At 39.0% G+C, this 20,950-nt stretch overlaps 2 protein-coding genes across 4 annotated transcripts in view; one reads left to right on the top strand and one right to left on the bottom strand.

The window, feature by feature from the left end:
• Nucleotides 1-7,571: 7,571 nt before the first annotated feature.
• On the top strand, nucleotides 7,572-8,492 carry sf3b5 (splicing factor 3b, subunit 5). Its single transcript, XM_079560393.1, has 2 exons — nucleotides 7,572-7,691; nucleotides 8,016-8,492. Exon 2 carries the CDS (start codon nucleotides 8,032-8,034, stop codon nucleotides 8,290-8,292), a length of 261 nt encoding a protein of 86 aa, XP_079416519.1. The 5' UTR covers nucleotides 7,572-7,691; nucleotides 8,016-8,031; the 3' UTR covers nucleotides 8,293-8,492.
• A 6,084-nt stretch (nucleotides 8,493-14,576) lies between these two features.
• Nucleotides 14,577-20,950, bottom strand: part of phactr2 (phosphatase and actin regulator 2) — a 28,238-nt gene continuing 21,864 nt past the window's right edge. For all 3 annotated transcript variants that reach the window (XM_079559639.1, XM_079559638.1, XM_079559640.1), the window contains 7 exons: nucleotides 20,699-20,865; nucleotides 20,470-20,626; nucleotides 20,249-20,304; nucleotides 20,115-20,176; nucleotides 19,734-19,871; nucleotides 19,435-19,511; nucleotides 14,577-16,608 (listed from right to left, as the gene is read on the bottom strand). In XM_079559639.1, coding sequence (XP_079415765.1) covers nucleotides 16,593-16,608; nucleotides 19,435-19,511; nucleotides 19,734-19,871; nucleotides 20,115-20,176; nucleotides 20,249-20,304; nucleotides 20,470-20,626; nucleotides 20,699-20,865 — 673 coding nt within the window. In that variant the 3' untranslated portion in view covers nucleotides 14,577-16,592. The remainder of the gene's footprint in view (nucleotides 16,609-19,434; nucleotides 19,512-19,733; nucleotides 19,872-20,114; nucleotides 20,177-20,248; nucleotides 20,305-20,469; nucleotides 20,627-20,698; nucleotides 20,866-20,950) is intronic.

Raw genomic sequence — 20,950 nt, 5'->3', positions numbered from 1 at the left:
CAAACCTTAATGTTTGGGCTCATTTTGTAGCTTTGGTTTGAGCCATTTTAGAGCTAACATGCTAAAGCCGTTTGTTAGCTAACTTACATTTGTTGGTAAAGTGGAGACTCGGGGTTATTTGTCACATAAAACTGAGGGGTCATTTGTCACATGGGGAATAACATGGTGGGAATTGTTTTTCTTTTGTGTCTAATATTTTTTTCTGATCACTTTATTTTAACATGAGCTTTTACTGAGGTTGTATATTTGGGTCATTTTAGTGAATTTGTACATTTTACTCTTCTTAGCATTTTGCTAAAACATCAACAGTTTAAATGAGTGTCTTGAACACATGTGGCATTGTGACTGTTTTAAAACATGTTTGTCCTTTTATCTCAAAAAGCAAAAAAGTTACAAAGGTTTATCGAAACATAAAAACTCCATTAAAAACAATATTGACAACTAGCCCCAAGCCTTGTGACAACTAGCCACGCATATGGGGCACATTGTCAAAGTCGAATTTGTTGTGTTGTGTTTATAACTATTTATCGCATTATATGACAGAAAAAAGAGAGCGACGTCTACTTCAAGTCAAGGGTTCAAGCTTTCATTTAATGCACGTCTGACTCTTGTGAGATTTTCTGTTGATGAGCAGCGAACTCTAGGGAAAAAAAGTGTGACAAATAGCCCCGGTCTCCCTGGCTCCCTGTGCGTATGTTTCCCACATGTGAAATAGGGTTCCTAAATACAGTAGCAGATAGTTTCTCTAATTATCAGGCTGATGACCTTTTTTTTTTGTCTAACACCTGTCTCTTGCAAGGGGAGAAGTGGACAGGTAATACAAATCTGCCATGAGACGACTTCCTAGTAGAAAATATTCGCTGTTTAATGGTTTTGTTTTGTTTTATCGAAATAATTGAGCCTGAAAAGAGGTTTGCGTTACGAGAATGTCTGGAAAGAAGTCCCTGTGGTTCTCATTATTGCGCAGGAGCTGGTAGCCAAAGTCATGCAGCAATGATACATAAAGTTCAGCCCGTCTTGGCCCTGTCTGATCCAATACGAGCTGTCAGGGAGCGGAGGATCTTCTGATTGAAGCAGACAGTGTGATTAGTCCTGTCACAGAGATTATTATCAAGCACAGCTGCGTGTGTGCTCCCCATGGAGAAGCATATTGAAGGGGCCAAACCTGGAGAAGTCTAATTTAAAAGAAGAAAGGCCACTAGTAAATGCGCCATGGCATCCAATATTTATTACATCTGTAGGAATTTAGATTGTTTTTTGCTGGATTCAGATTGTTTATTTTGATTGCCTGCTTTGTGTGCGTGTGTGTGTGTTTTAGCACACATGCCCACTGCATTCAACATGCTCTGGGTGGTGCAAATATTCAGTTTTCCCTAAATAAGTCTGTCCTCAGCATTTGACCATCTTTCATTTGCTACAGTAAAATCTTTCTGGATCAGTCGACCTCTCTCTCGATTGTCATCTACCTTCCTGAGAACCGGCCTGTGCAGCCTTGATATGAGGGGAGCGTGCAAACATCCACACAGTAAGACCCGTCCCAGGAATGGAACCTGGAATCCTTGTTCGCAGGCTTGAATGCAGTACACATTTTTATGATTTTCTTTTTCTTTGTGTATGCCTACAAACCTTTTTATTTATACTTCAAGCCATGTTGCAACATTTTTTCCAATACCTTTCACATCTGAATCCTTGCACTGCTGACTAGTTGTTTACCTTTGGCAAAGATGGGAACATTCAGTCAGCACATAATAAAATAAAAGCTCAATTAAAATGTATTACGGCAGCAACGTTTCGGTCAAACTGACCTCAGGCTTTAAGAAAAAGGATCAGACAGTGTGCGGGAGCGTCTTTTTTATTAAATTATTTGGTCTTTTAATCATTTAAGCTTTCTCTTCCCAAGTTTTCTGAGATTATCGTCTAAACAAACAGCAACAACCTTCGCTTTTTCACGTGGCTTAAAAGCGCCGCACAAGAACATGGCTGTCTGACTTCAATGAAGGTATTCAAATCGTCTTCTGTACTCAGTGGTTGAAGTTTCAAACGTTTCACCTCTCATCCAAAAGGCTTCTTCAGCGAAAACTAAAGTTATGTTCACCTCGCAACCTAGATAAAGACCTGTGAGTAAACACCTTTGAAGTAGAGTGTCTCTAACGACCTGCTCACTCCAGAGTATTGATGTGTCCTGACCTCTTCAAAGCTGATCGCTGCTACTTACCTGCCTATTCATGGCTGATCACTGCTACTTACCTGCCTATTCATGGCTGATCACTGCTACTTACGTGCCTATTGTTCTGTTGTTGCTGATGTGCCGTCTCATTGGACTGGCAGAAACCGGCTGTCGGTGAAGGAGATTGGAGTAAAGTGGAGAAAGATTAAATCTGTGTCCCCCATTCCGGTTCATGGAGGGATTTTCTTTCTTGACAAAAATAGTTTCTTTTACTCCTCGTTCAAACCAACATTCCTCTTTTGCTAAGATTTTGACCTCTCCGTCCTCAAAGGAGTGGTTGGAGGCTTTGAGGTGCAGATGCACAGCCAACTGGGGGCCGCTAGTGCTTTCTCTTCGGTGTTGATAAAGTCTCTTCTGTAATACTTGTTTAGTTTCTCCAATATAATGTTCATGGCTGTCTGACTCATCCTGGCATTTAATGAAAGGGTGAAATAATGAGTGTTACCTGCAGACAAATATGAATAAAGCAAATATGAATAAAGCATTCTTCAAACAGCAACAGAAGAGAAACGTGCCTTGTTTGAGTTGAAGATTTTTATCCCTGAGGCAGTGAAACCAGAGAATGTCAGCTCTGTCATTTGCCGCAGCGCTTCCCTCAGGCTATTTCACACTTAAATGGAAGGGAATGTAGCTCTCGTCGGTATCGGCCTCCAAGAAGACAAATAATTTTCTGGAATCCAAAGAAAAAAGGGGGTATAGGGGGTATAGTACACTACTGTACACTGTGTTCCAAATTATTATAAGATTTTCTAAATTGTCAACTCAAATGAGAGTCAGCATAATTTTCAAGTCTTTAACTGGTAGAGGATCATTTAAATGTGGTGGAAAAAATCTCCCAGTGATAACAGTATTTTTTTCAAAAATAAATATAGTAAAAACCACAAAATCCACTGTTCCAAATTATTATGCAACTCATCGTTTCAATACATTTTAAAGCTTGTAATTAACTGAAAATGGTCATTTGTTGAATTTGTAGCATTAGGAGGTCATATTTACTGAAATCAGAAGCTATTTCAATCAAAAAAATATTAACAGGTCAAGTTATATTTTACCATAGGAGCCTTGGTGTGATAGCAGCTTCAAAATTCTTAAATCCATTAAAATTGTGAGTTTTTGAAGAGTTTCTGCTTGGCTTTCTTTGCAGGATGTTAGAATAGCCTCCCAGAGCTGCCGTTTGGTTGAAAACTGCCTCCCACCCTCATAGAAGTTTTTTTGTTGAGGCTCCAAATGTTCTCAACAGGGTTGAGGTCAGGAAAGGATGGGGTCCACATCATGAGTTTCTCTCCTTTTATGCCCATAGCAGCCAGTGATGCAGAGGGATTCTTTACAGTATGACATGGTGCGTTGTCATGCATGAAGATGATTTTGTTAGGGAAAGCACGGCTCTTCTTTTTGTAGCATAGAAGACAGTGGTCAGTCAGAAACTCGACATATTTTTCAAAGGTCATTTTCACACCTTCAGGGAGCCTAAAAGGGCCTAAAGGGGCCGACCAGCTCTCTCCTCATGATTCTGGCCCAAAACATGACTCCGCCCCCTCCTTACTGACGTCACAGCCTTGTTGGGACATTGTGGCCATTCACCAACCATCCACTACTCCATTGAGTGGACCATCCAGGGTTACACAGCGCTCATCAGTGAACAAGACTGTTTGAAAATGAGTCCTCATGTATTTCTGAGCCTGTTGCAGCCGTTTCTGTTCTTCAGCATTCAATTAACAGTTTAGGGGAGGCCCGGATAGAAGGTTTATGCACAACTGCAGCCTCTGGGGGGTCCTACACCTTGATGTTCGGGAGACTCCAGAGACACCAGCAGCTTCAAATACCTGTATGCTGCTTTGTAGCATCTGTTCTAATAATCTGATGTGTTTGTCTGGCAGAAACCGTCCATATTGTGCCTTTATTGGCACAAACCCGAGTGTGCTCTGAATCATTCACAAATCTCTTATCAGTACGATGATTACACTTAATCTTTCATGAAATATCGAAGGTTTTCATACCTAGACCAAGGCATTCAACTATTTCATGCTTTTCATCAGCAGAGAGATCCTTTTTCTTTCCCATATTGCTTGAAAATGATGATCTGCATAATAAAGTGGAACATCCTTTTTCAGTAGTTTTTCCCTTAACTGGGCTTAACCTGAAAACTAATCATCCCAGGTCTCTGAGATTAATGTCAGTGATTCATAGAGCCCCAAGACACGATACCATCCATGAGTTTCATTACTATTGTTTTTTTTGTACCGTTTTGACACAAAAATACAATTTGCATAATAATTTGGAACGCAGTGTATATGGAGTCTAGGTGAGTTTTTCTTCAGACTGAGCACAGTAGTTATGAGTTGTTTGTACTTGTGCTTATTAGTTATATAGTATGTTAGTTAATAAACAAAATATACTTACATGGCCTTCATTATATTGTAAAGAGGACAGGGACTGATTCAGGATTCTTTGTGAAGAAAACAATCGATCTGTTCACACTGTCACTACAAGTCACAACAAGACCCGCTTTGAGCTCTGATGTGGAGAAAATACGTATATGGCAGATGCAGAAAACATTAGTCAGAACATTCATATTCAGAAAGAAACTAAATGTCAAAAATGTTTGTGATGATTTAATTTCAAATATTGATAAGGAAAAAAAAAAAATCTTCCATCCTCAGACAACTGAAAAGGAGCACAAAGAAGACAAACTTATATTATGTGCCCCTTTCTCCAAAAGAAACAACTTTTTTTTTCAAGATGGTCTGAAGTAGCAACACGTCAGTCACACACACACAAAACATATGCCACAAGCAGGGTTTGGACAAATAATCTTAGTTATTTTCATTTAATTTCCAGTTCATATGATTTAATTATTGTTTCCTTTAATAGTTCCACAGTTTGACTCCAGACACTGATTTAAATGAGAATAGTATACACTGCACCATTACTGAAGTAGTGATTACATGTCAAAGTCAACATGGTCTCCGTGCTTATACTGCATCAAGCCCACTTTACAGCACAGGATGGAAGTAGTATGGAAACTGTATATGCTGCGTTCATATTATTGCCAAGAAAACACTGTCTTTTCATTTGTTTAGGGTCAACGTAAGGGTTAGGAAGGATTTAGATGAGTCATATTGCCCTGAAATTGATTATGTGTTTTTCCAAATTCTTAGTTAATAACCATGATTTACCTCGCTCTGGCGACTACACTTACATTTACACTGTGGCACATTCTGGTCTTCACAGCCAATTAGGAGCACATAGTTTTTGTTATAATTTTTTTGGGAATGAAAATCATTTTGCGAAATGGAAGAGCAGACACACTATCCACTATGATATCAGCTCACCTTTGATTCAGACTTATACAATCCTTTGTTCTAAAGTGGCCAGACTGAAAAGGCAGGTGGCAAACACAGCCCACAGGTACGTTTCAATTGTTTGTTAGATAATAGGTTCTACTTTGTGGGGAAAAATCAAATTTGAGCAAGTGCTGAACCCTGCTCTTAGAAATGAAAGTAAAGTATTTATTCCAGTTTACACAGAATCATGCTGACACCAGGCATTAAAGATGAGGTAATGTATATGAGAGCACATAATCCGGACACACCACTGTTTCTCCTGCAGGGCAAATCTGTCACGCCGCCCATCCATTTCCAGGCCAATAAAGCAGGCACCCGGCCGTTTGCTCCTCCGGCCAATCACACACCACCTCAGTCTGTCAGTTGACCAAGCAGCCGTCCCGCTGTAACAACACTGCTGGGAACGCTGTGTTTTGTCTTTATTTGCTTCCCCCGTGTCCTGCAGCTCTGGGATGGCTTCTTCTTGGGACAGGAGGTTTAAATCACAATATCGCTGACTCCAGTTTTACTACACCATCATTCAAGAGGGGCTGCGAGGGCACCCTGCCTCTCCAGTCGGGCAATATTCCCATCCATCCACCTGATTTCATTACCTTTTCTCCTGTTAGTGCTTGGCATCTCACCTCACCTTCTATTGCGCTAAAATATTGGCCAGCCACATTTGATTATGGCGCTCCTGGGACTTTTTACTTATAGCCTACTAGCTTTTTAGTCTGTCTAGGACTAAAACATGACAACACATTTGAGCAAAAGTTTATTTTTCTCTGGAGTCTCAATTACACAGCCCTGCAGGTTGAGTGTTTTTTTTGTTTCTGGGAAGATGACATGCGTCTTCCAACCTTTCTTCATTAAATCTGTCTCATCTACTATCCTGTCCATTACAGTGATCGAGATGGGAATAGCAACAGGCGCCTAAATAGTAGTGATGGAAAACAGGCTGTTAACCCAAATACAAACTTTGAGCTCCTTTTCTACATCTGCAAAACTAATAGCATTTATTTTCACCTCCTAAGGGATAAACAGAACTCAGTTGCAAATTATGGGGGTAATAATGTTAATACGATTACAGTATGACATTTAGGTGTTTGTTTACAATATAGATTTTGTTGATATTTGCGTGCTAACTTTCAAAACAATTCCATTTCTAAAATGCCAAGCAATACTTTTCTGTTGATACATGTTATGCCCTAATGGACACAATTACGGCCAAATCTGTCTGTTTATCTATTTATTCCTTTTTTCTGTTCATCTTTCAGGACAGAGCAGGATCTAAATGTCATTTTTATTTTAATAGACTGCTCTACATTTATGCAATAAACTTTTTATACGTACTTGAGTTTCATTCATACAGTGAGTATACATATGTTAATATTTGTTTTACATTAATACTAATCTTTGCAGGATGCATGCCACACTGAAAATAAGTTAAATTGAAATAAAGGGGACTTTAAAAAATAAAAAGGAAAAATAGAAGTAAAATAGGGCCACCCTGACCCTGGATATGCTGCTCTAAGACAGTGCTTAAGGCACATGTTCATTTGAATGGCTTTGTGGAATACCATGATAAATGCATCCCTTACTTTATTTCATGTTTCACCACAGCATATTGTGCTTTGCCATCCTGTCTGAAGAGGAGGGATATAAAACAGGCACATTTCTTAGAATGTAACAGGATGAACACATCCGCAGCCAGTGAGACTTAGTAAAAAAAAATGTATGTTCAATTTCTTGGATGTTAAAAATACAGTTATTTGTGTTTTTGAGACTCAGTGTCTGAGTCTCAAGAACTCAAATACTGAGTTCTATTAAATGTGATCATCTCATAATGAGCATATCATATTCCCCAAATAATATGCTTAACAGTCTATACTGTTATTGTATATGAACAATAATAATTAAAAAAAATATATGGTAGCCCTTGAACAACTTAATCCTCTTGAGGGTTGGTGATTCCTGATTTATATGGGCTGTTGTTGTTGTTTTTCGTCGGTCTTCTTTAACGATCAACCCTTGTTTCGCCCGGACATGTTTTAGTGAAGGACATACAGGAAGTCTCGCCGACGTCGTGTTGTGAAGAAGCGAGTTCCTTTAGTAAAATCATCTTTGATCAAGCCTGTTACGTAAGTTTACAGTTTAAAATGCTGTATTGTTGTGTAATGTAATGTGCTATAACGAGGTTTGCAAATGTTTTTCATTACTCGTAAATCACGCTGGACTACGTTAGCATGCTGCTAATGCATAGAAATGAGCCACGACAAGCAACCGCTTTGTGAACGCTTGGATGAATAAAGTTTCGATCTCCCCGTGTCTATTTCTGTGTAATGTAATTATTACTTGTTTTAATCTTTTCGATTTCACTGTAATGTGACTTATTTTGAGTTTGAATAATTCCGTGTACGTGCTAATATTTCTTGAAGTCATTTGTTCCGTTTTTCTTCTTGCAGCTGCCTCCTGCCCACAATGACTGATCGATACAACATTCACAGTCAGCTGGAACACCTCCAGTCCAAATACATTGGTACTGGACACGCAGACACCAGCAAGTGGGAATGGCTGGTCAACCAGCACAGAGACTCCTACTGCTCTTACATGGGACACTTTGATCTGCTGAACTACTTCTCTGTGGCCGAGAATGAGACCAAGGCACGCGTTCGCTTCAACCTAATGGAGAAGATGCTGCAGCCGTGCGGGCCGCCTGCAGACAAGCCAGACGACGCTTAAACTGTGGAGATGGGAGAAGTTTTGGACAAGGCTTTAGTGGACTTGCGGACTGGCCTATACTTTTTCTTTATAGGGTAAAGATGACCAACTCCATGTCTGTAGAGCCATTCTATTTTGTAATCTTTACTATGTCTTTTTTTTTTTTTTTATTGCTTTTATTTTTTGTCTATTAAATGTGACCATTTCATAAAATGTAACTGAATTTTTTCTTCTTTACAAATATGAACATTCACATTCAGTCAGCGGTAACGCACGAGCCAATTAGGTTTAAGCTTATAAGGGTCTAAATATTGTAAATGTGGCACACAAAGTGTTTTACTACTCTAATAAAGGCTATGTTATGGTTAAATTACAAACACATTTTAATATGCTGTGTTTTTGCTTGAATTCATCTGAGGTGTCGCATTTGCATTGGTGTTTTTGCTATTGGAGCAGAAATAAAACGCTACGTATTAGGAGCCTATACATTATATACACATTTGATGATGTGCAGCCTTTGAAGCTTAGACTTTTTTTGTTTCTTAATAAGTTAAACATTTAAGCGTATGTTAAACTCGTGTGTACAGTTTTGTTCAAAAGTTTACATACCCTGGCAGAATTTTTGATTTTTTGACAATTTTGCAGAGAATAAGAATATATATTTTTTCTCTCGTACCATTTATAGTCAAACAACTGAGATGCTCTTTTTAAATCAAGATGAAAAAAGAAATGAGCAAAATGACCCTGATCAAAAGTTGACATACCGTCGTGATCTTGGCCTGATAATAGGCACACAGGTCGACAATAAAACTGGTTTGAATGGTTACTAAAGGTGAGCATCCTCACATGTGATCTGTGTTTGTAATGATTGTGTGTGCGTCAGTGTGGGTCAGTGAGTTTTTGGGCTCCTGAAAGACCCTTTCTGAGTCTGCTTTCTGAGTCATGAGGAAAGAAAAACAATTGTCAGAGGATCTGCAACAAGAAAAGGTAGTTGACAAAATGACTATATGTCATATCTTCTTTATGCATAGTAAATGAATGTATCTATTTCTTAAGTACAAAAGGGGGTTGGCGCTATCAAGCTGAAGCTTCTGCCTACTCCTTTTGAGCATCATATCCACGTTATTTATTTATCTATTTGGCTATTCACCTACGCATGTATCTTTCTTTTGCTTGATTACTGTGCTGAACTCTGTTCCTATGAAGAGCTTTGTGGAACTCAGATGCTCAATTAAAAAAGATGAATTGAGTTGAATTGAATTAAACTGTATAAAATGGGAAAGGGTTATAAAAAAAGATATCCAAGGTTCTCGGAGTATTGATCAGCAGTGTTAAAACCAACAAAAATGTCAGCAACAACTGGAAATTTGTTCCGGATGCAAAGAAAAACCCACAAATAACTGAATAAATGAAATACAAGACTCCCTGAAAAAAGTGGTGTAGCTGCTTCAAGATGCACAATAATGAGGCGCTTGATGAAAAATGGGCTGCATGGCCAAAGTCGCCAGAAGAAAGCCATTACTTCACAAATGCCACAAAGAACAACAACAATGTCATTTGGAATGATGAAACCAAAATGGAACTTTTTGGCCACAATGATAAATGTTACATTTGGAGGAGTCAACAAGGCCTGTGATGAACGGTGCACCACAGTGAAACATGGAGGTTGAGCACTCATGTTTTGAGAATGTATGAGCTAAAGGGAACTTGGCCAAAACAGATTTCAGGATGAATGCACAATGTTATAAAGAATACAGGAGGAAAAGTGCCACTCATCAGCCTGGAAGCTGCACATGAGATGCACTTGGATCTAACGATCCAAAGCACAAGGCCATGTTGACCTCTTGGCTACAGCAAAATACAGTCAAGGTTCTGGAGTGGCCATCTCAGACTCCTGACCTCAATATCATTGAGCCACTGGGGAGAGCCACATGGGATACCTCGTTTTTATTCTATTTAACTGGTTGCACATTTTCCTGTCTGTTTTTTCACAACTCTGAGTGATCTTTTTGAACGCCGACTGTAACAAGTGAATTTCTCCATTGTGAGATCAATAAAGGATTATCTTATCTTATAAAACGTGAAGTGCATACCAGACAGCCCAGGAATGTACTGGAACTGGAGGCTTTTTGCAAAAATAATGGGCAGCTTTACCATCTGACAATACAGTGTATTAATATGTAAACTTTTAATTTAGTCATCTTGGTAGTTTATTTTTCAATTATTATTTAAAAAGAGCAAACTCAGTTGTTTCACCATAAATGTTTTTTTTGTTCATATTCTCTGAAAAATAGGCACAGAAAACTCAGCCAGGGTTTGAAACTTTTGGGCACAAGTGTAACCATATATTTGAACCATTTGATAAGAGGCTCTTACGGATATAGCATATTGGCTGGGTGTTGTAACCCTCTGTTATATATTTGCAAATCTGGCTACTAGTTTTTAGATGTATACAGTAAATTAACCTTTCCATCGTCAAACTTGAATACTGAAGTTGCTTTAAGTGGCTTTTGCGATTGTGCAGTGCATTTTGCCTTCGGAGCTGGTGGTGACCTGGGCAGGGATGAGAAGGGGCACGTGTGCCAACCACTCACCTGCCCAGGGAGTACATACTGTATGACTCACTGCACTGTTGGTCTGAGAGAAGGAATCATGGCAGCTCATGATGATCACGTGTGCGTTTGGAGGGTTTCTTATGGGGTAAGTCCTCGCCATCTGTTACTGTTGAGAGAGCAGTGGGACAGTAAGCTCAGCCAATGTCAAGTCAACACAAACAAGCAACAGTGTTTTTTTCTCCCACTGTTCAGAGAAAAAATGAGCCGGAGGCCAATAAGTGCCAGTGTTGGGGGTAACGTATTACAACAGTGACCAGTTACAAAAATATATTACTTTTTCAGTTACCAAGGAATATAACATTATTAACACAAAATACGATAATATATTAGTCACTGCATCATCAAATTGTTTCTCTTTTAGATCTGCTGAACAGTATCCTATACATTTGTTCTTGAATGTTGGCTCCCTTGTAAAGTGCACACACCTCATTCCATCACCTTTTAAATGCTAATGAGCTGAGCGGCGAGTGTGGGTGGGCTTTGATTATATGTCAGAGTAAAAACACTAGCACTTGTCAGCACTGCACTGGGAGAATTTGTTATGCCACATAATGAGAGCTCCTCTAAAGATAAGAGGCACAAAACATGCATGGAATAGGAATAATATCGGACTGTCACGTCAATGCATCACAAGATGAATTTAAACTGCTAGAGTTTTTGCTGAAGAGAACTTTTGATTTAGCGCTTTCCATGTACACCATGGAAAGTGGTTCTTGTTTTAATGGTAGTACTTTGAGGCATTTTTGTTCTTAGATGACACAAGTTTGAAATATGCACAGATTAAAGCCCAGTCAGAGCTCAGATGATCACTGTGTCCTCTTTTGCATTCACCTAAAACAGGCTATGTGGCCACTGATGCTTGAACTAACGGCTGAAAGGCTGCAGCTCATATTGGTTATCGAATAATGCAGCCAGTTTATAGACTATGGGACCTGGCAGGGAGAGAGCAGTAAAGAGTGCAATACACCCAGTCTATAATAGCCACATAAAGAGAGATACATACTGTGTAATTTGGAGGGCAAGGATGCAGTGTGAGTTGAAAAGATTGTGTTATTAGAAGTTGGGGAAAGAGAAGAGTGGGGGTCACTAAAGCCAGGTTATACAAAGTAGGCATTCATGTTGCCTCATCCATGTCATCTTGATTATAAAGATGGTTGAAATGAACAGTGTGAAATCAAGTTACAGTTTAAGAGAACTAACGGATTGTTCGCTGTGTGACTAGAGTGCCCAGTGCTGGTACGGCACCAGATCAGTTGTTTTGGGCTCAAACATCCTTTAGTTCAAAGGTAGTAGCTTGGTAAGAGTGTTTGATCACTAATGACGACACAACTATAATTTTCCCCAAGGGTATGTTTTTGCCAAGAACTTCTGGTAAGGCATTGTTGACACTTGCAAAAACATTACCTATGTATATACACCAAAGTAATAGTGGAGTAGCACTTTAATCAGTTCATTTGAATATTTATATTTTCACACATTTCCATTTCTTTTTAACCCCCAAGAAGAACCTTGAATAAAAGATTGCTTCCTGTCAGCTGAATAAGACTTGTGATAATCCATGTGATGCTGTATTGTCACCTAAAGATTGGAAGGTCTGACCTTTTACTCTGTTTTTTTGAGAGTAACCTGGCGAGCGTAATAAGTGTAAAAGTGCTGTCTGACTGGAGAGGATAAATCTTCTCATAATAGTCACATTTCCTATGCCCTGCTGGAGTGAGGATTAATACTGCTCTAACACTCAAAGCCATTACAATCCAGGGCATTTAGGCAGAGTGCCCACTGCAGGAGAGCCACCTTAGACTGTTCTGAACGTTTTTACACAGAGAAACAAACTGACTTGAATTGTTTGATAAGCAAAAGCCTTAGAGTAAGGTTTTGGAGTAGTCGAATAACAGGGCCGGCCTGAGACAGTTTGGCGCCCTATAGGTAAGATTGGGAAGAAAAAAACATTAATATGAATTTTAAAATGTCCATTTATATTTCTGTTTCTCTAACGCACATGCACGTGTGTGTGTTGTGCCAGGGGATGATGGAACCATTTTACAGAATAGAGTTATTTTTCAACAATACTTTGTAATTATGAAACTCGGGAAATACATCTGATCTAATGTCAGAATAATAATAGTACTCCATGTGTAATGTTGATAGTTGACACTTCAGAACTACAGAATGGAATATGTTGTTCAGATTTCTTACCTTTGGATACAGACTGTATCGTGCTGTGTCACCGGGAAAGGTAAATGTTTGTTACAATGATTAAGGGTTAGGTGGATAAAAGCTCTTTGCTTCAGCTTCTCCTTTTGAGCTTTCATAACTGTATAATGTGAATGTCTCAAATAAACTAAACTACAGCAAAACCTTGCAAAATTTCACAAATCATTTCCAGTGTATGAAATTGAGTTAAACAAATAAAATACTCAATACACAATCACAAACTGAAGTGAAACATGTAATCCGTGGTAGTTTGAGGCACTATGGTTCATGGGTGTTCATGAAAAGAACATACAAACAGGACAATCTTCAGAATGGGAACATGAGCTTGTGCTTTTTAAAAACAAGTCGTTTTTTATAAGCAGAAAGTCCTTCTAAAGCACTCCGCTTTAAGGACGTCGTTGGTGAGCCAGCTCTCAAACACCTTTTTATATGAAAAAGAAAAAGAGGCAAGTGTAAAACAGAAAAAGAAAAACAAGAAAACAATTTGCCAGGTCAAGCCTGAAGTCCTGCTCCACAAACAGTTTGAAGATAAAGAAAAAGATTTAAATAGGATTCATCAAAGACAAGCGATTGCTGTAATTTTGTTCTAATCTGTGATTTTTTCCCCCGTTGTCATCTCGCGAGCAACCACTTTACGCCCACATGTAGTTGGACAGGACACAGCAGTGGAAGAGGCTGAACAGGTAGGGCGGTAACTGGATACTTTAATGGACATTCTTCTTTATCGATAAAAAGCCCATTTCAAGGACCTAGAAATATAAATCTTGCCATTTCTGGCAGACAATGTACTTAATTGAAAGATCAAAAAATGCCTCTTGGTGTCACTAAAATGTCCAAAATATCAAAAATGTCAAAAGAGCCTAAATTAGTGGTGTGTGAAAATGTTTGCCTCATGCTCAATGAAGTGTTGTCTAACAATATGAGCCCAATGAATACTGGCATTACCTTGGAATAAACCAGAGCCATCAGGAATATACCAGAGCCATCAGGAATAAACCAGAGCCATCAGGAATAAACCAGAGCCATCAGGAATATACCAGAGCCATCAGGAATAAACCAGAGCCATCAGGAATAAACCAGAGCCATCAGGAATATACCAGAGCCATCAGGAATAAACCAGAGCCATCAGGAATAGACCTGAGCCATCAGGAATAAACCAGAGCCATCAGGAATATACCACTTTTTGAATATACTGTGCAATCCACGAGCCTGTAGTTTCAAGTTTGAGAACATAAAAGAGGAACAAATGTCCCAAACCTTTTACACCATAAAATATTTGACAATGCTATTATTTGTCTTATTCTCATCTGGTTGAATATTTAGAGAGTAATATACAAATCTAGTGCTGCTTTTGAATTATTGCACTTTACCTATATTATCTAAAAAGCTAAATTGGCATTTCTCCCTGGAGCAGGGACATAAGGTGACATTGCGTTCTGCAGAAGGAAAGAACTCCAAACCATTTTAAGGTTTCACTTTTTATGTACAAAACCATTGCAGATATTTAGATGTAACATTTCGCAGATACACTATAAAGTCCTACAATTGCTATAAGGATTTTAAACATACTGTACAATTAAGTGGGAATGGTCCAGTCCTATGCCACATACACCGTTTGAAAATGTATACACAAATGAGCCCCAACATACGTATCATTTGTTGAATATAAAGAGGCAACAGCAGCAGAGTATGGCTTTCAAATCATTTGGAAAGCAAAGAAAGGCTCAAGCATCAAGACACAATTTGGGGATGTAAACAATTTAGATACCACACTGATATTTGTATGTAAAGTATTTAAACTGTCAGGCTATGTACATTTGATTTTCTAATCCGTCAATTTTGGATTTTTAAAAATGGCTTCACCTATTCTTAAGCCAATCGTCAACAAATTAAAATACAAAACAAAACAAAAACTTGGGCTGTGCAGAAAAAACAAGCAGCTCTCAAAGTCTCAAAGTCCTCAGTATCACTGCAATGAGATCTGTGTAAGAGTCTTACTGTACATTCATGTCCACAGTGTGGAAAAGCAAAGTAAAATTGATTTCATGGTACGCACATGCTTGATACATTTACTCAACTGTACAAAAGAAGTAAATTACAACACAGAAACAAACATGAATAACATGAATTTTTTAAAGCCTGTAGACACTACTATTCAATACGGATAGGCACTCATAACCACACACTGAATCATCCATCATTTCCTGTCTCCATTGGTTACAATGTGGGGCATTATCAGGCTATGGGGGGCTTTTATCAAAGTACGTCAGCAATCTCCCACCGTGGGTCACGTTTAGTCATTTCCCCTTGTGCAAAGCCCAGCTGAATAAAGAGCTCAAACTATTATAGTTAAAATGGATCAAAATTGGAGAAATTGTTGACAATCATTTAACAAATTAAAAATAATGCAGTGAAAACTGAAAGTATTGACATTTCTGGATTGGCGAGCACTAAAACATTAATTATCTCATAATGTATACCTTATTTAGTATGTAGTTAGTGTTAACTCCATTTCAATGTATGAAGCACACCCAATTTATCCTAAAGCAAGATATACAACCCACTATTAAAACATAACTACTAGCACCTCATAGGATTGCGCACTCAAAATAGATTCTGGAAAACAACCCACCAGCTGAACCAAAGGGAGCGAGTCTAATCCACCCACGGCAGCAAAACAAGACTTGGACAACCCTCAGAGAGGAACCTGAACTCGTTTAGGAGGTGCCCCTGATCCCCTACAGACAGGTCAGATGGATCACTGGTCAAATTTGCTGAACAATTGAACATAGAGAGCATTTTAAAGTGTTAATTAAAAAAATATAAAACCTGTGATCTAAAAAAAAATGGCTTGTCTCTCCTGATATAGGCACAGAACGACCCACCCCTTTTTCCAAAAGTATCACTACGTTTTTCAAATAGCAGTTACAACTAAATAAATTAATCAAAGAAGAAGAAAAGCAGATAAACCACTGTTTGTACTTGACACTCCAGGATGTTACAGGATGAAAATGTCAAAGGTGAAGCTGAAGTGACCAGTGTGTTGTCAATGTAACACTGAGTTTATGAGGATGAAAAAACACTAAGTTGACATATTATCCTTGTGATATAATGCCCTCTAGTGGCAACACACCTTCATGTTTGACAGCAGTATTTATGTTCAAGAGGCCACCGGCTCTTTGATAACAGACGGAGCAAAAGGGCACAGTTTTTCTTCTGAAGGATGTCCATACAGGCATATTCTTAAGATATAGGGGCAACGATCACTCCCATCACTAACATCTTCTATTAACCCCTTAAGCCTCTAAATACTGTATTCAAACAAAACAAATAAATTACAAACAGTCAGCCATTAATAATAAATACTGAGATATGTGCAAATGTTTCTCTGAGGGGAAATAAAGGTCCTAAGACAAGGGAAGCAGGAATGGGAGTGGCTTCTTCGCATCGTGGACTTGGGAGGTCTGAGTAGACTCTGACGACAGGGGGCGCTCATGGACGATGGAATCTGAAAGACACATTTGCAAAAGTAGTTTTGAGTACCGAGTGCATTTTCTCCAGTTCAGTTTTAGGCTACCCAAATCTAAAATATTCCGAATATTCGCGTGGGTGCCGCCATGAATTGTGCCCCTTTTCTCCTATCAGTTAAAGTAGGACTGCACTTTTTGGTCTGATGTACAGAACTACCTCACAAGAATACTTAGTAAGAGTATTACATTGACAAAAAAAACATATTTTACTGACCTTTGATAATACCACCTTCACTTCAGATGAAACATTTATAATAAACCTAATTATAATACTAGCAAAATATTACATCCACAAAATGAAATGGTGTGAAAAAATACCCTCATGGTTCCACTTTAAAGAATCTGATTAAAAAATGTATTTGGCCTCCCTTGAGAAAATGAATGTAAATAATAAAAAACGAATTAAATCCATCACTCTTCTTGACAAATACAATCTTATTGTAAATTAGCAGACCCCTGTGTTTTTGTTGTTGTTGTTTTGTCTTACAGATTGTTTATTTGAACATGAACATGTTACATCTATGTGTAAGATGAATTTGATTGAAAATGAGCATATTGTAGTAAATTGTTAACCTGGCTAGCGCCAGACTGCTGTGTGCGCTCGAATCATTTCGAACTTCACAGCAGCCTGGGGACCATGGCCGAAATTTTCGCATGGATTTGGGAACCAATCACAGAACGAGGAGGGACGGCAAGACAATGACGCGCTATTCGATATACGGAAGCTTGTAGTTTATTTACGGATTTTAAAAAAAAAGTTATTTACGGATCAAACATGACAGCAGCAGATGCAACGCTATTTTTTAGGCCATGTTCTAACTAGTTTAGCTCAAAAGTTTACAGCGGGTACGTCATACGTCATTGGATACGATGATGCGATGCGAGGCTGTGGCCTCGTGCAGACGCATGATAGACATTTGTAGCGCCCAATAAACGGCTCTGGACCAAAGAGCCTAAACCACACCTCTCCTACGAGAAAATGAATTGGTGGTCCCCAGACTAAATATCACTTGTGATTTTAGTCTGGCGTTAGCCAGGCTAGTAAATTGTATAAATTTGCACTGATGTTAAATTAAAAAAAAAAAAGTCAAGATAAAATCAGTTACTTACTAGTCAAGATAAAATCAGTTACTTACTACACGAAAACAAGCGTGAGCATGACCATAGATGTTTCATACGCGCTGCTGGCCAATAGAGGGCAACGTCTGCACACGGCGGCCATCTTGCCACAGGGAGCTCACTCACACATAACATTGTGTTTTATGGTGCGTGTACTTTTAAATAACCATAACTTGCTCAATTTTCTACCGATTTTCAAACGGTTTGGTTTGTTATAAACCTCAGAGATGTAGGTATGACACTGCATACATATGAATAAAAAATCTTTATTTCAACATGTTAGAGCAGTCAGAATTATAGCCACGTTAATAACGTTTGTAATAAACCGAACCGTTTGTAAATCCAGGAAGATTTGAGCGAGATATGCGGATTTGTGTTCGTGCTGATCACTCACTTACTTGAGCTCGTCACAAAGTTTTCCTGTGGCAAGATGGCCGCCCGTTATGCCGGAAGTGACTCTGCCTTAAGACATCTAGCCTTTATATATATCTATGAGCGTGACGCCTCATTTGAAAGCTAAGACCTACAAAATTGGTCTTAACTTTTTGTCATGTTATCGCCACTTTTCCCCCCACATATTTTAAGCCTTTTTGAAGTTTTTGTCATGTATTGGTCATTTCTTAATGTATTTTTGTCACTTTTTTGTCGCTCTTTCTTATTGATTTTTTTTGTCGTGTTATTGTTGCTTTCCCAGCACGTTTTTGTTTCTCTTTTACCATGTTTTTGTCACATTTTGGAAGTGTTTTTGTTGTGTTATCATCTTTTTTAATAGCTTATTTGTCATGTTTTTTTTCTTCTGGAAATTTAACAGAACTTTACTTGATTGACAGCTTTTTATAATTACAAATAATAATCAGTGTGAGCTGCACAATTACTAGTTTGTTCAATGCACTGTTTCATTTTTCTTTGAATAATTTCCAACAGTTTATAACATTTACAAAAGCATAAACCATATGCTGTTTCCTGTAATAGCAATAGACATGTGTAGAGTTTCATTTCAAAAGGTAATTGACCTTAGACTCAACTTTTATACTTTTTGCGTGAACATGAGTGAATAAACCAAGACTTTATTGGTAATCAATGCACAAGGTTAATGAACTGAAGGAGCACGTTTGTCTCTAATGGTGGAAATTGCTTAGAGGGACCAATGTAATATTAATATTGATTAAAAACAGGCAAATAAACAGCACTTTAATAAATGAGAGCTGAAGTTGGATTTATGGTCTCAGAGCACTGTGGTGTGTGTTAGTGATTTGCAGGTCAGGGTTAATTCTGACCTGAAAGTCCTGCCCGACACGCCCACGACCATTGCATCTGTTTTTACAACCTCAGGAAAATTACAATAATAGTATTTTTGGGAAATCTATCTCATATTCATGGAGAAATAGGTTCAAGAGGTAAACAATAAGAGCATACAGAAAAGTGTAACAAAGTGGTACAGCTGGACATTTGATCATGACGGCCGACTCTTTTGTGAATAACCTTAATGTCTTCTTCACAGAGTTAGGGGTTGTCAACTGTCCCACCAAATTGTAAAGTGGCTGAGATGTTGCATTTAAACACATCATGCACCACAGAGGCGAGTGGAGCGAAGGTGATGGACTTTTGTTTGACCAAACCCACAAACAATTGACATTTGCGACCCAGTAAAAACTCGACTGTGTGTGTGGGGTTGTCAGTATTACCTGGTAAACTGTTTACTGTCCTCATGAACCTCCATCTCTCGACTCTTAAACTCATTTAGCTCCTTGCGAATAGCAGCCTAGAGCAGAGGAGAAATATTTTAGAAACCAAACACACGAAAAAGGATATCAGTAGTTGCTTGAAGTCATGGACAACACTGGAGCTCAGTTATGTTATGCAGTTCAATTATTTATAAAGACATTTGGACCTCGAGGTGAGTAGAGAATACACAGCGCACATTCAGAAGCTTCAGACATGTAGGACACGTGTGAGGTTTAAAGGCCGTATTTCCCGACAGTACCTTGTCCGCAGGGGTGAGCCGAGTCCAGGGCTTGTCCGCTCTTCGATCATAGCTGCTTGCATCTGTGACCTCCACGTACTCATTAAAACATAAGATCCTGCGAGCGACTAACTCTGCGACCGTCGGCCTCACGCTCAGCTGGAAAACAAGACCAGTTTGTTCTTACACAGAGACATTTCGACTTACATAATTTTGTATCACACACTATTGATTAACTTATACCACGTTCGTGTAAAATCCTGTTTATTAAAGCTGTGTCCACTAGATGGGGCTGTTTTCCTACAAAGGTCAGTTTGATCTTCACTATGACTCATGAGGCAAAGAAACAGCTAAATATAGCCTTTCTCTGTCCTCGCTTTTCCTGTTCTGTGTTTAATGTACCTTTCTGGAGAGTCGTCTTTTAATCTCTTGTTTGGCTTCGTGTTCCTCTGCTTCATTCTTCTCTGCAAAAAGACAACTTGATTTTACATGCTTCTACTCAACCTCTAATGTAACAATGTATTAAGTGAACTCACGTTTGAGGATGTTCCTCTGTTCCAGCTCTTCTGTGCTAGGTCTTTGGCTCAAGCGCCTGAAAAAGGTTTGAAGAAAGTGCAGTGTAACTAAAGAGAAACCGTAGGGTGTCACAGAGGGCAGTGTATTCTTGAACGCTGTGTTTGTGGAGCCAGAAACACAATGTTCAGCCAGGCAGAGAACAAGCTCACCCAGCTCTAACTCTATGACCGTGCACGTGTACCTGACAAGTTTGCTGCCAATTTGTTGGCGCAGCTCCTGCCTCTCTGTCTCCGAGCTTCGTGGAAGAATGTTTTTCTCCTCCAGCTCCCTCTTGCTGGGTCGGTTTCCAAGCTTAATATTGAGAGTGTCTCGCCTCCGAATCTTGCTGGCCAAAGAGCCTACAGAAGACGGGTGAATACAATATCTGCTTGATCATGTCTAAATGTGTCATTATGATCATAACTACACACTGTTAATATACTCGTCATCCTCTTCCTCGTCATCGTCCCGGTACAGGATTGGTCCATCTGAGTCCGAGTCACTGGTTTGACTCCTGGGCCGGTCCGGGATCACTGTTACCTCTGGGTTGTCTGTGTTTACACTCAGCCCCTGCTTTTCTGATGGACTCTCCACAGAACTATAAACAAAAACACAGACTGAGGTAAAGCTCATCCACTGCAACTATGGGCATTAGACGGTGAGTGGACTGGACAGTTTAATAA

This window comes from Gobius niger (assembly GCF_951799975.1).
Source record: "Gobius niger genome assembly, chromosome: 7".
NCBI classification, from domain to species: Eukaryota; Metazoa; Chordata; class Actinopteri; order Gobiiformes; family Gobiidae; genus Gobius; species Gobius niger.
The sequence above is the reverse complement of the archived record's forward strand: the minus strand, read 5'-3'. Positions and strand labels throughout refer to the sequence as shown.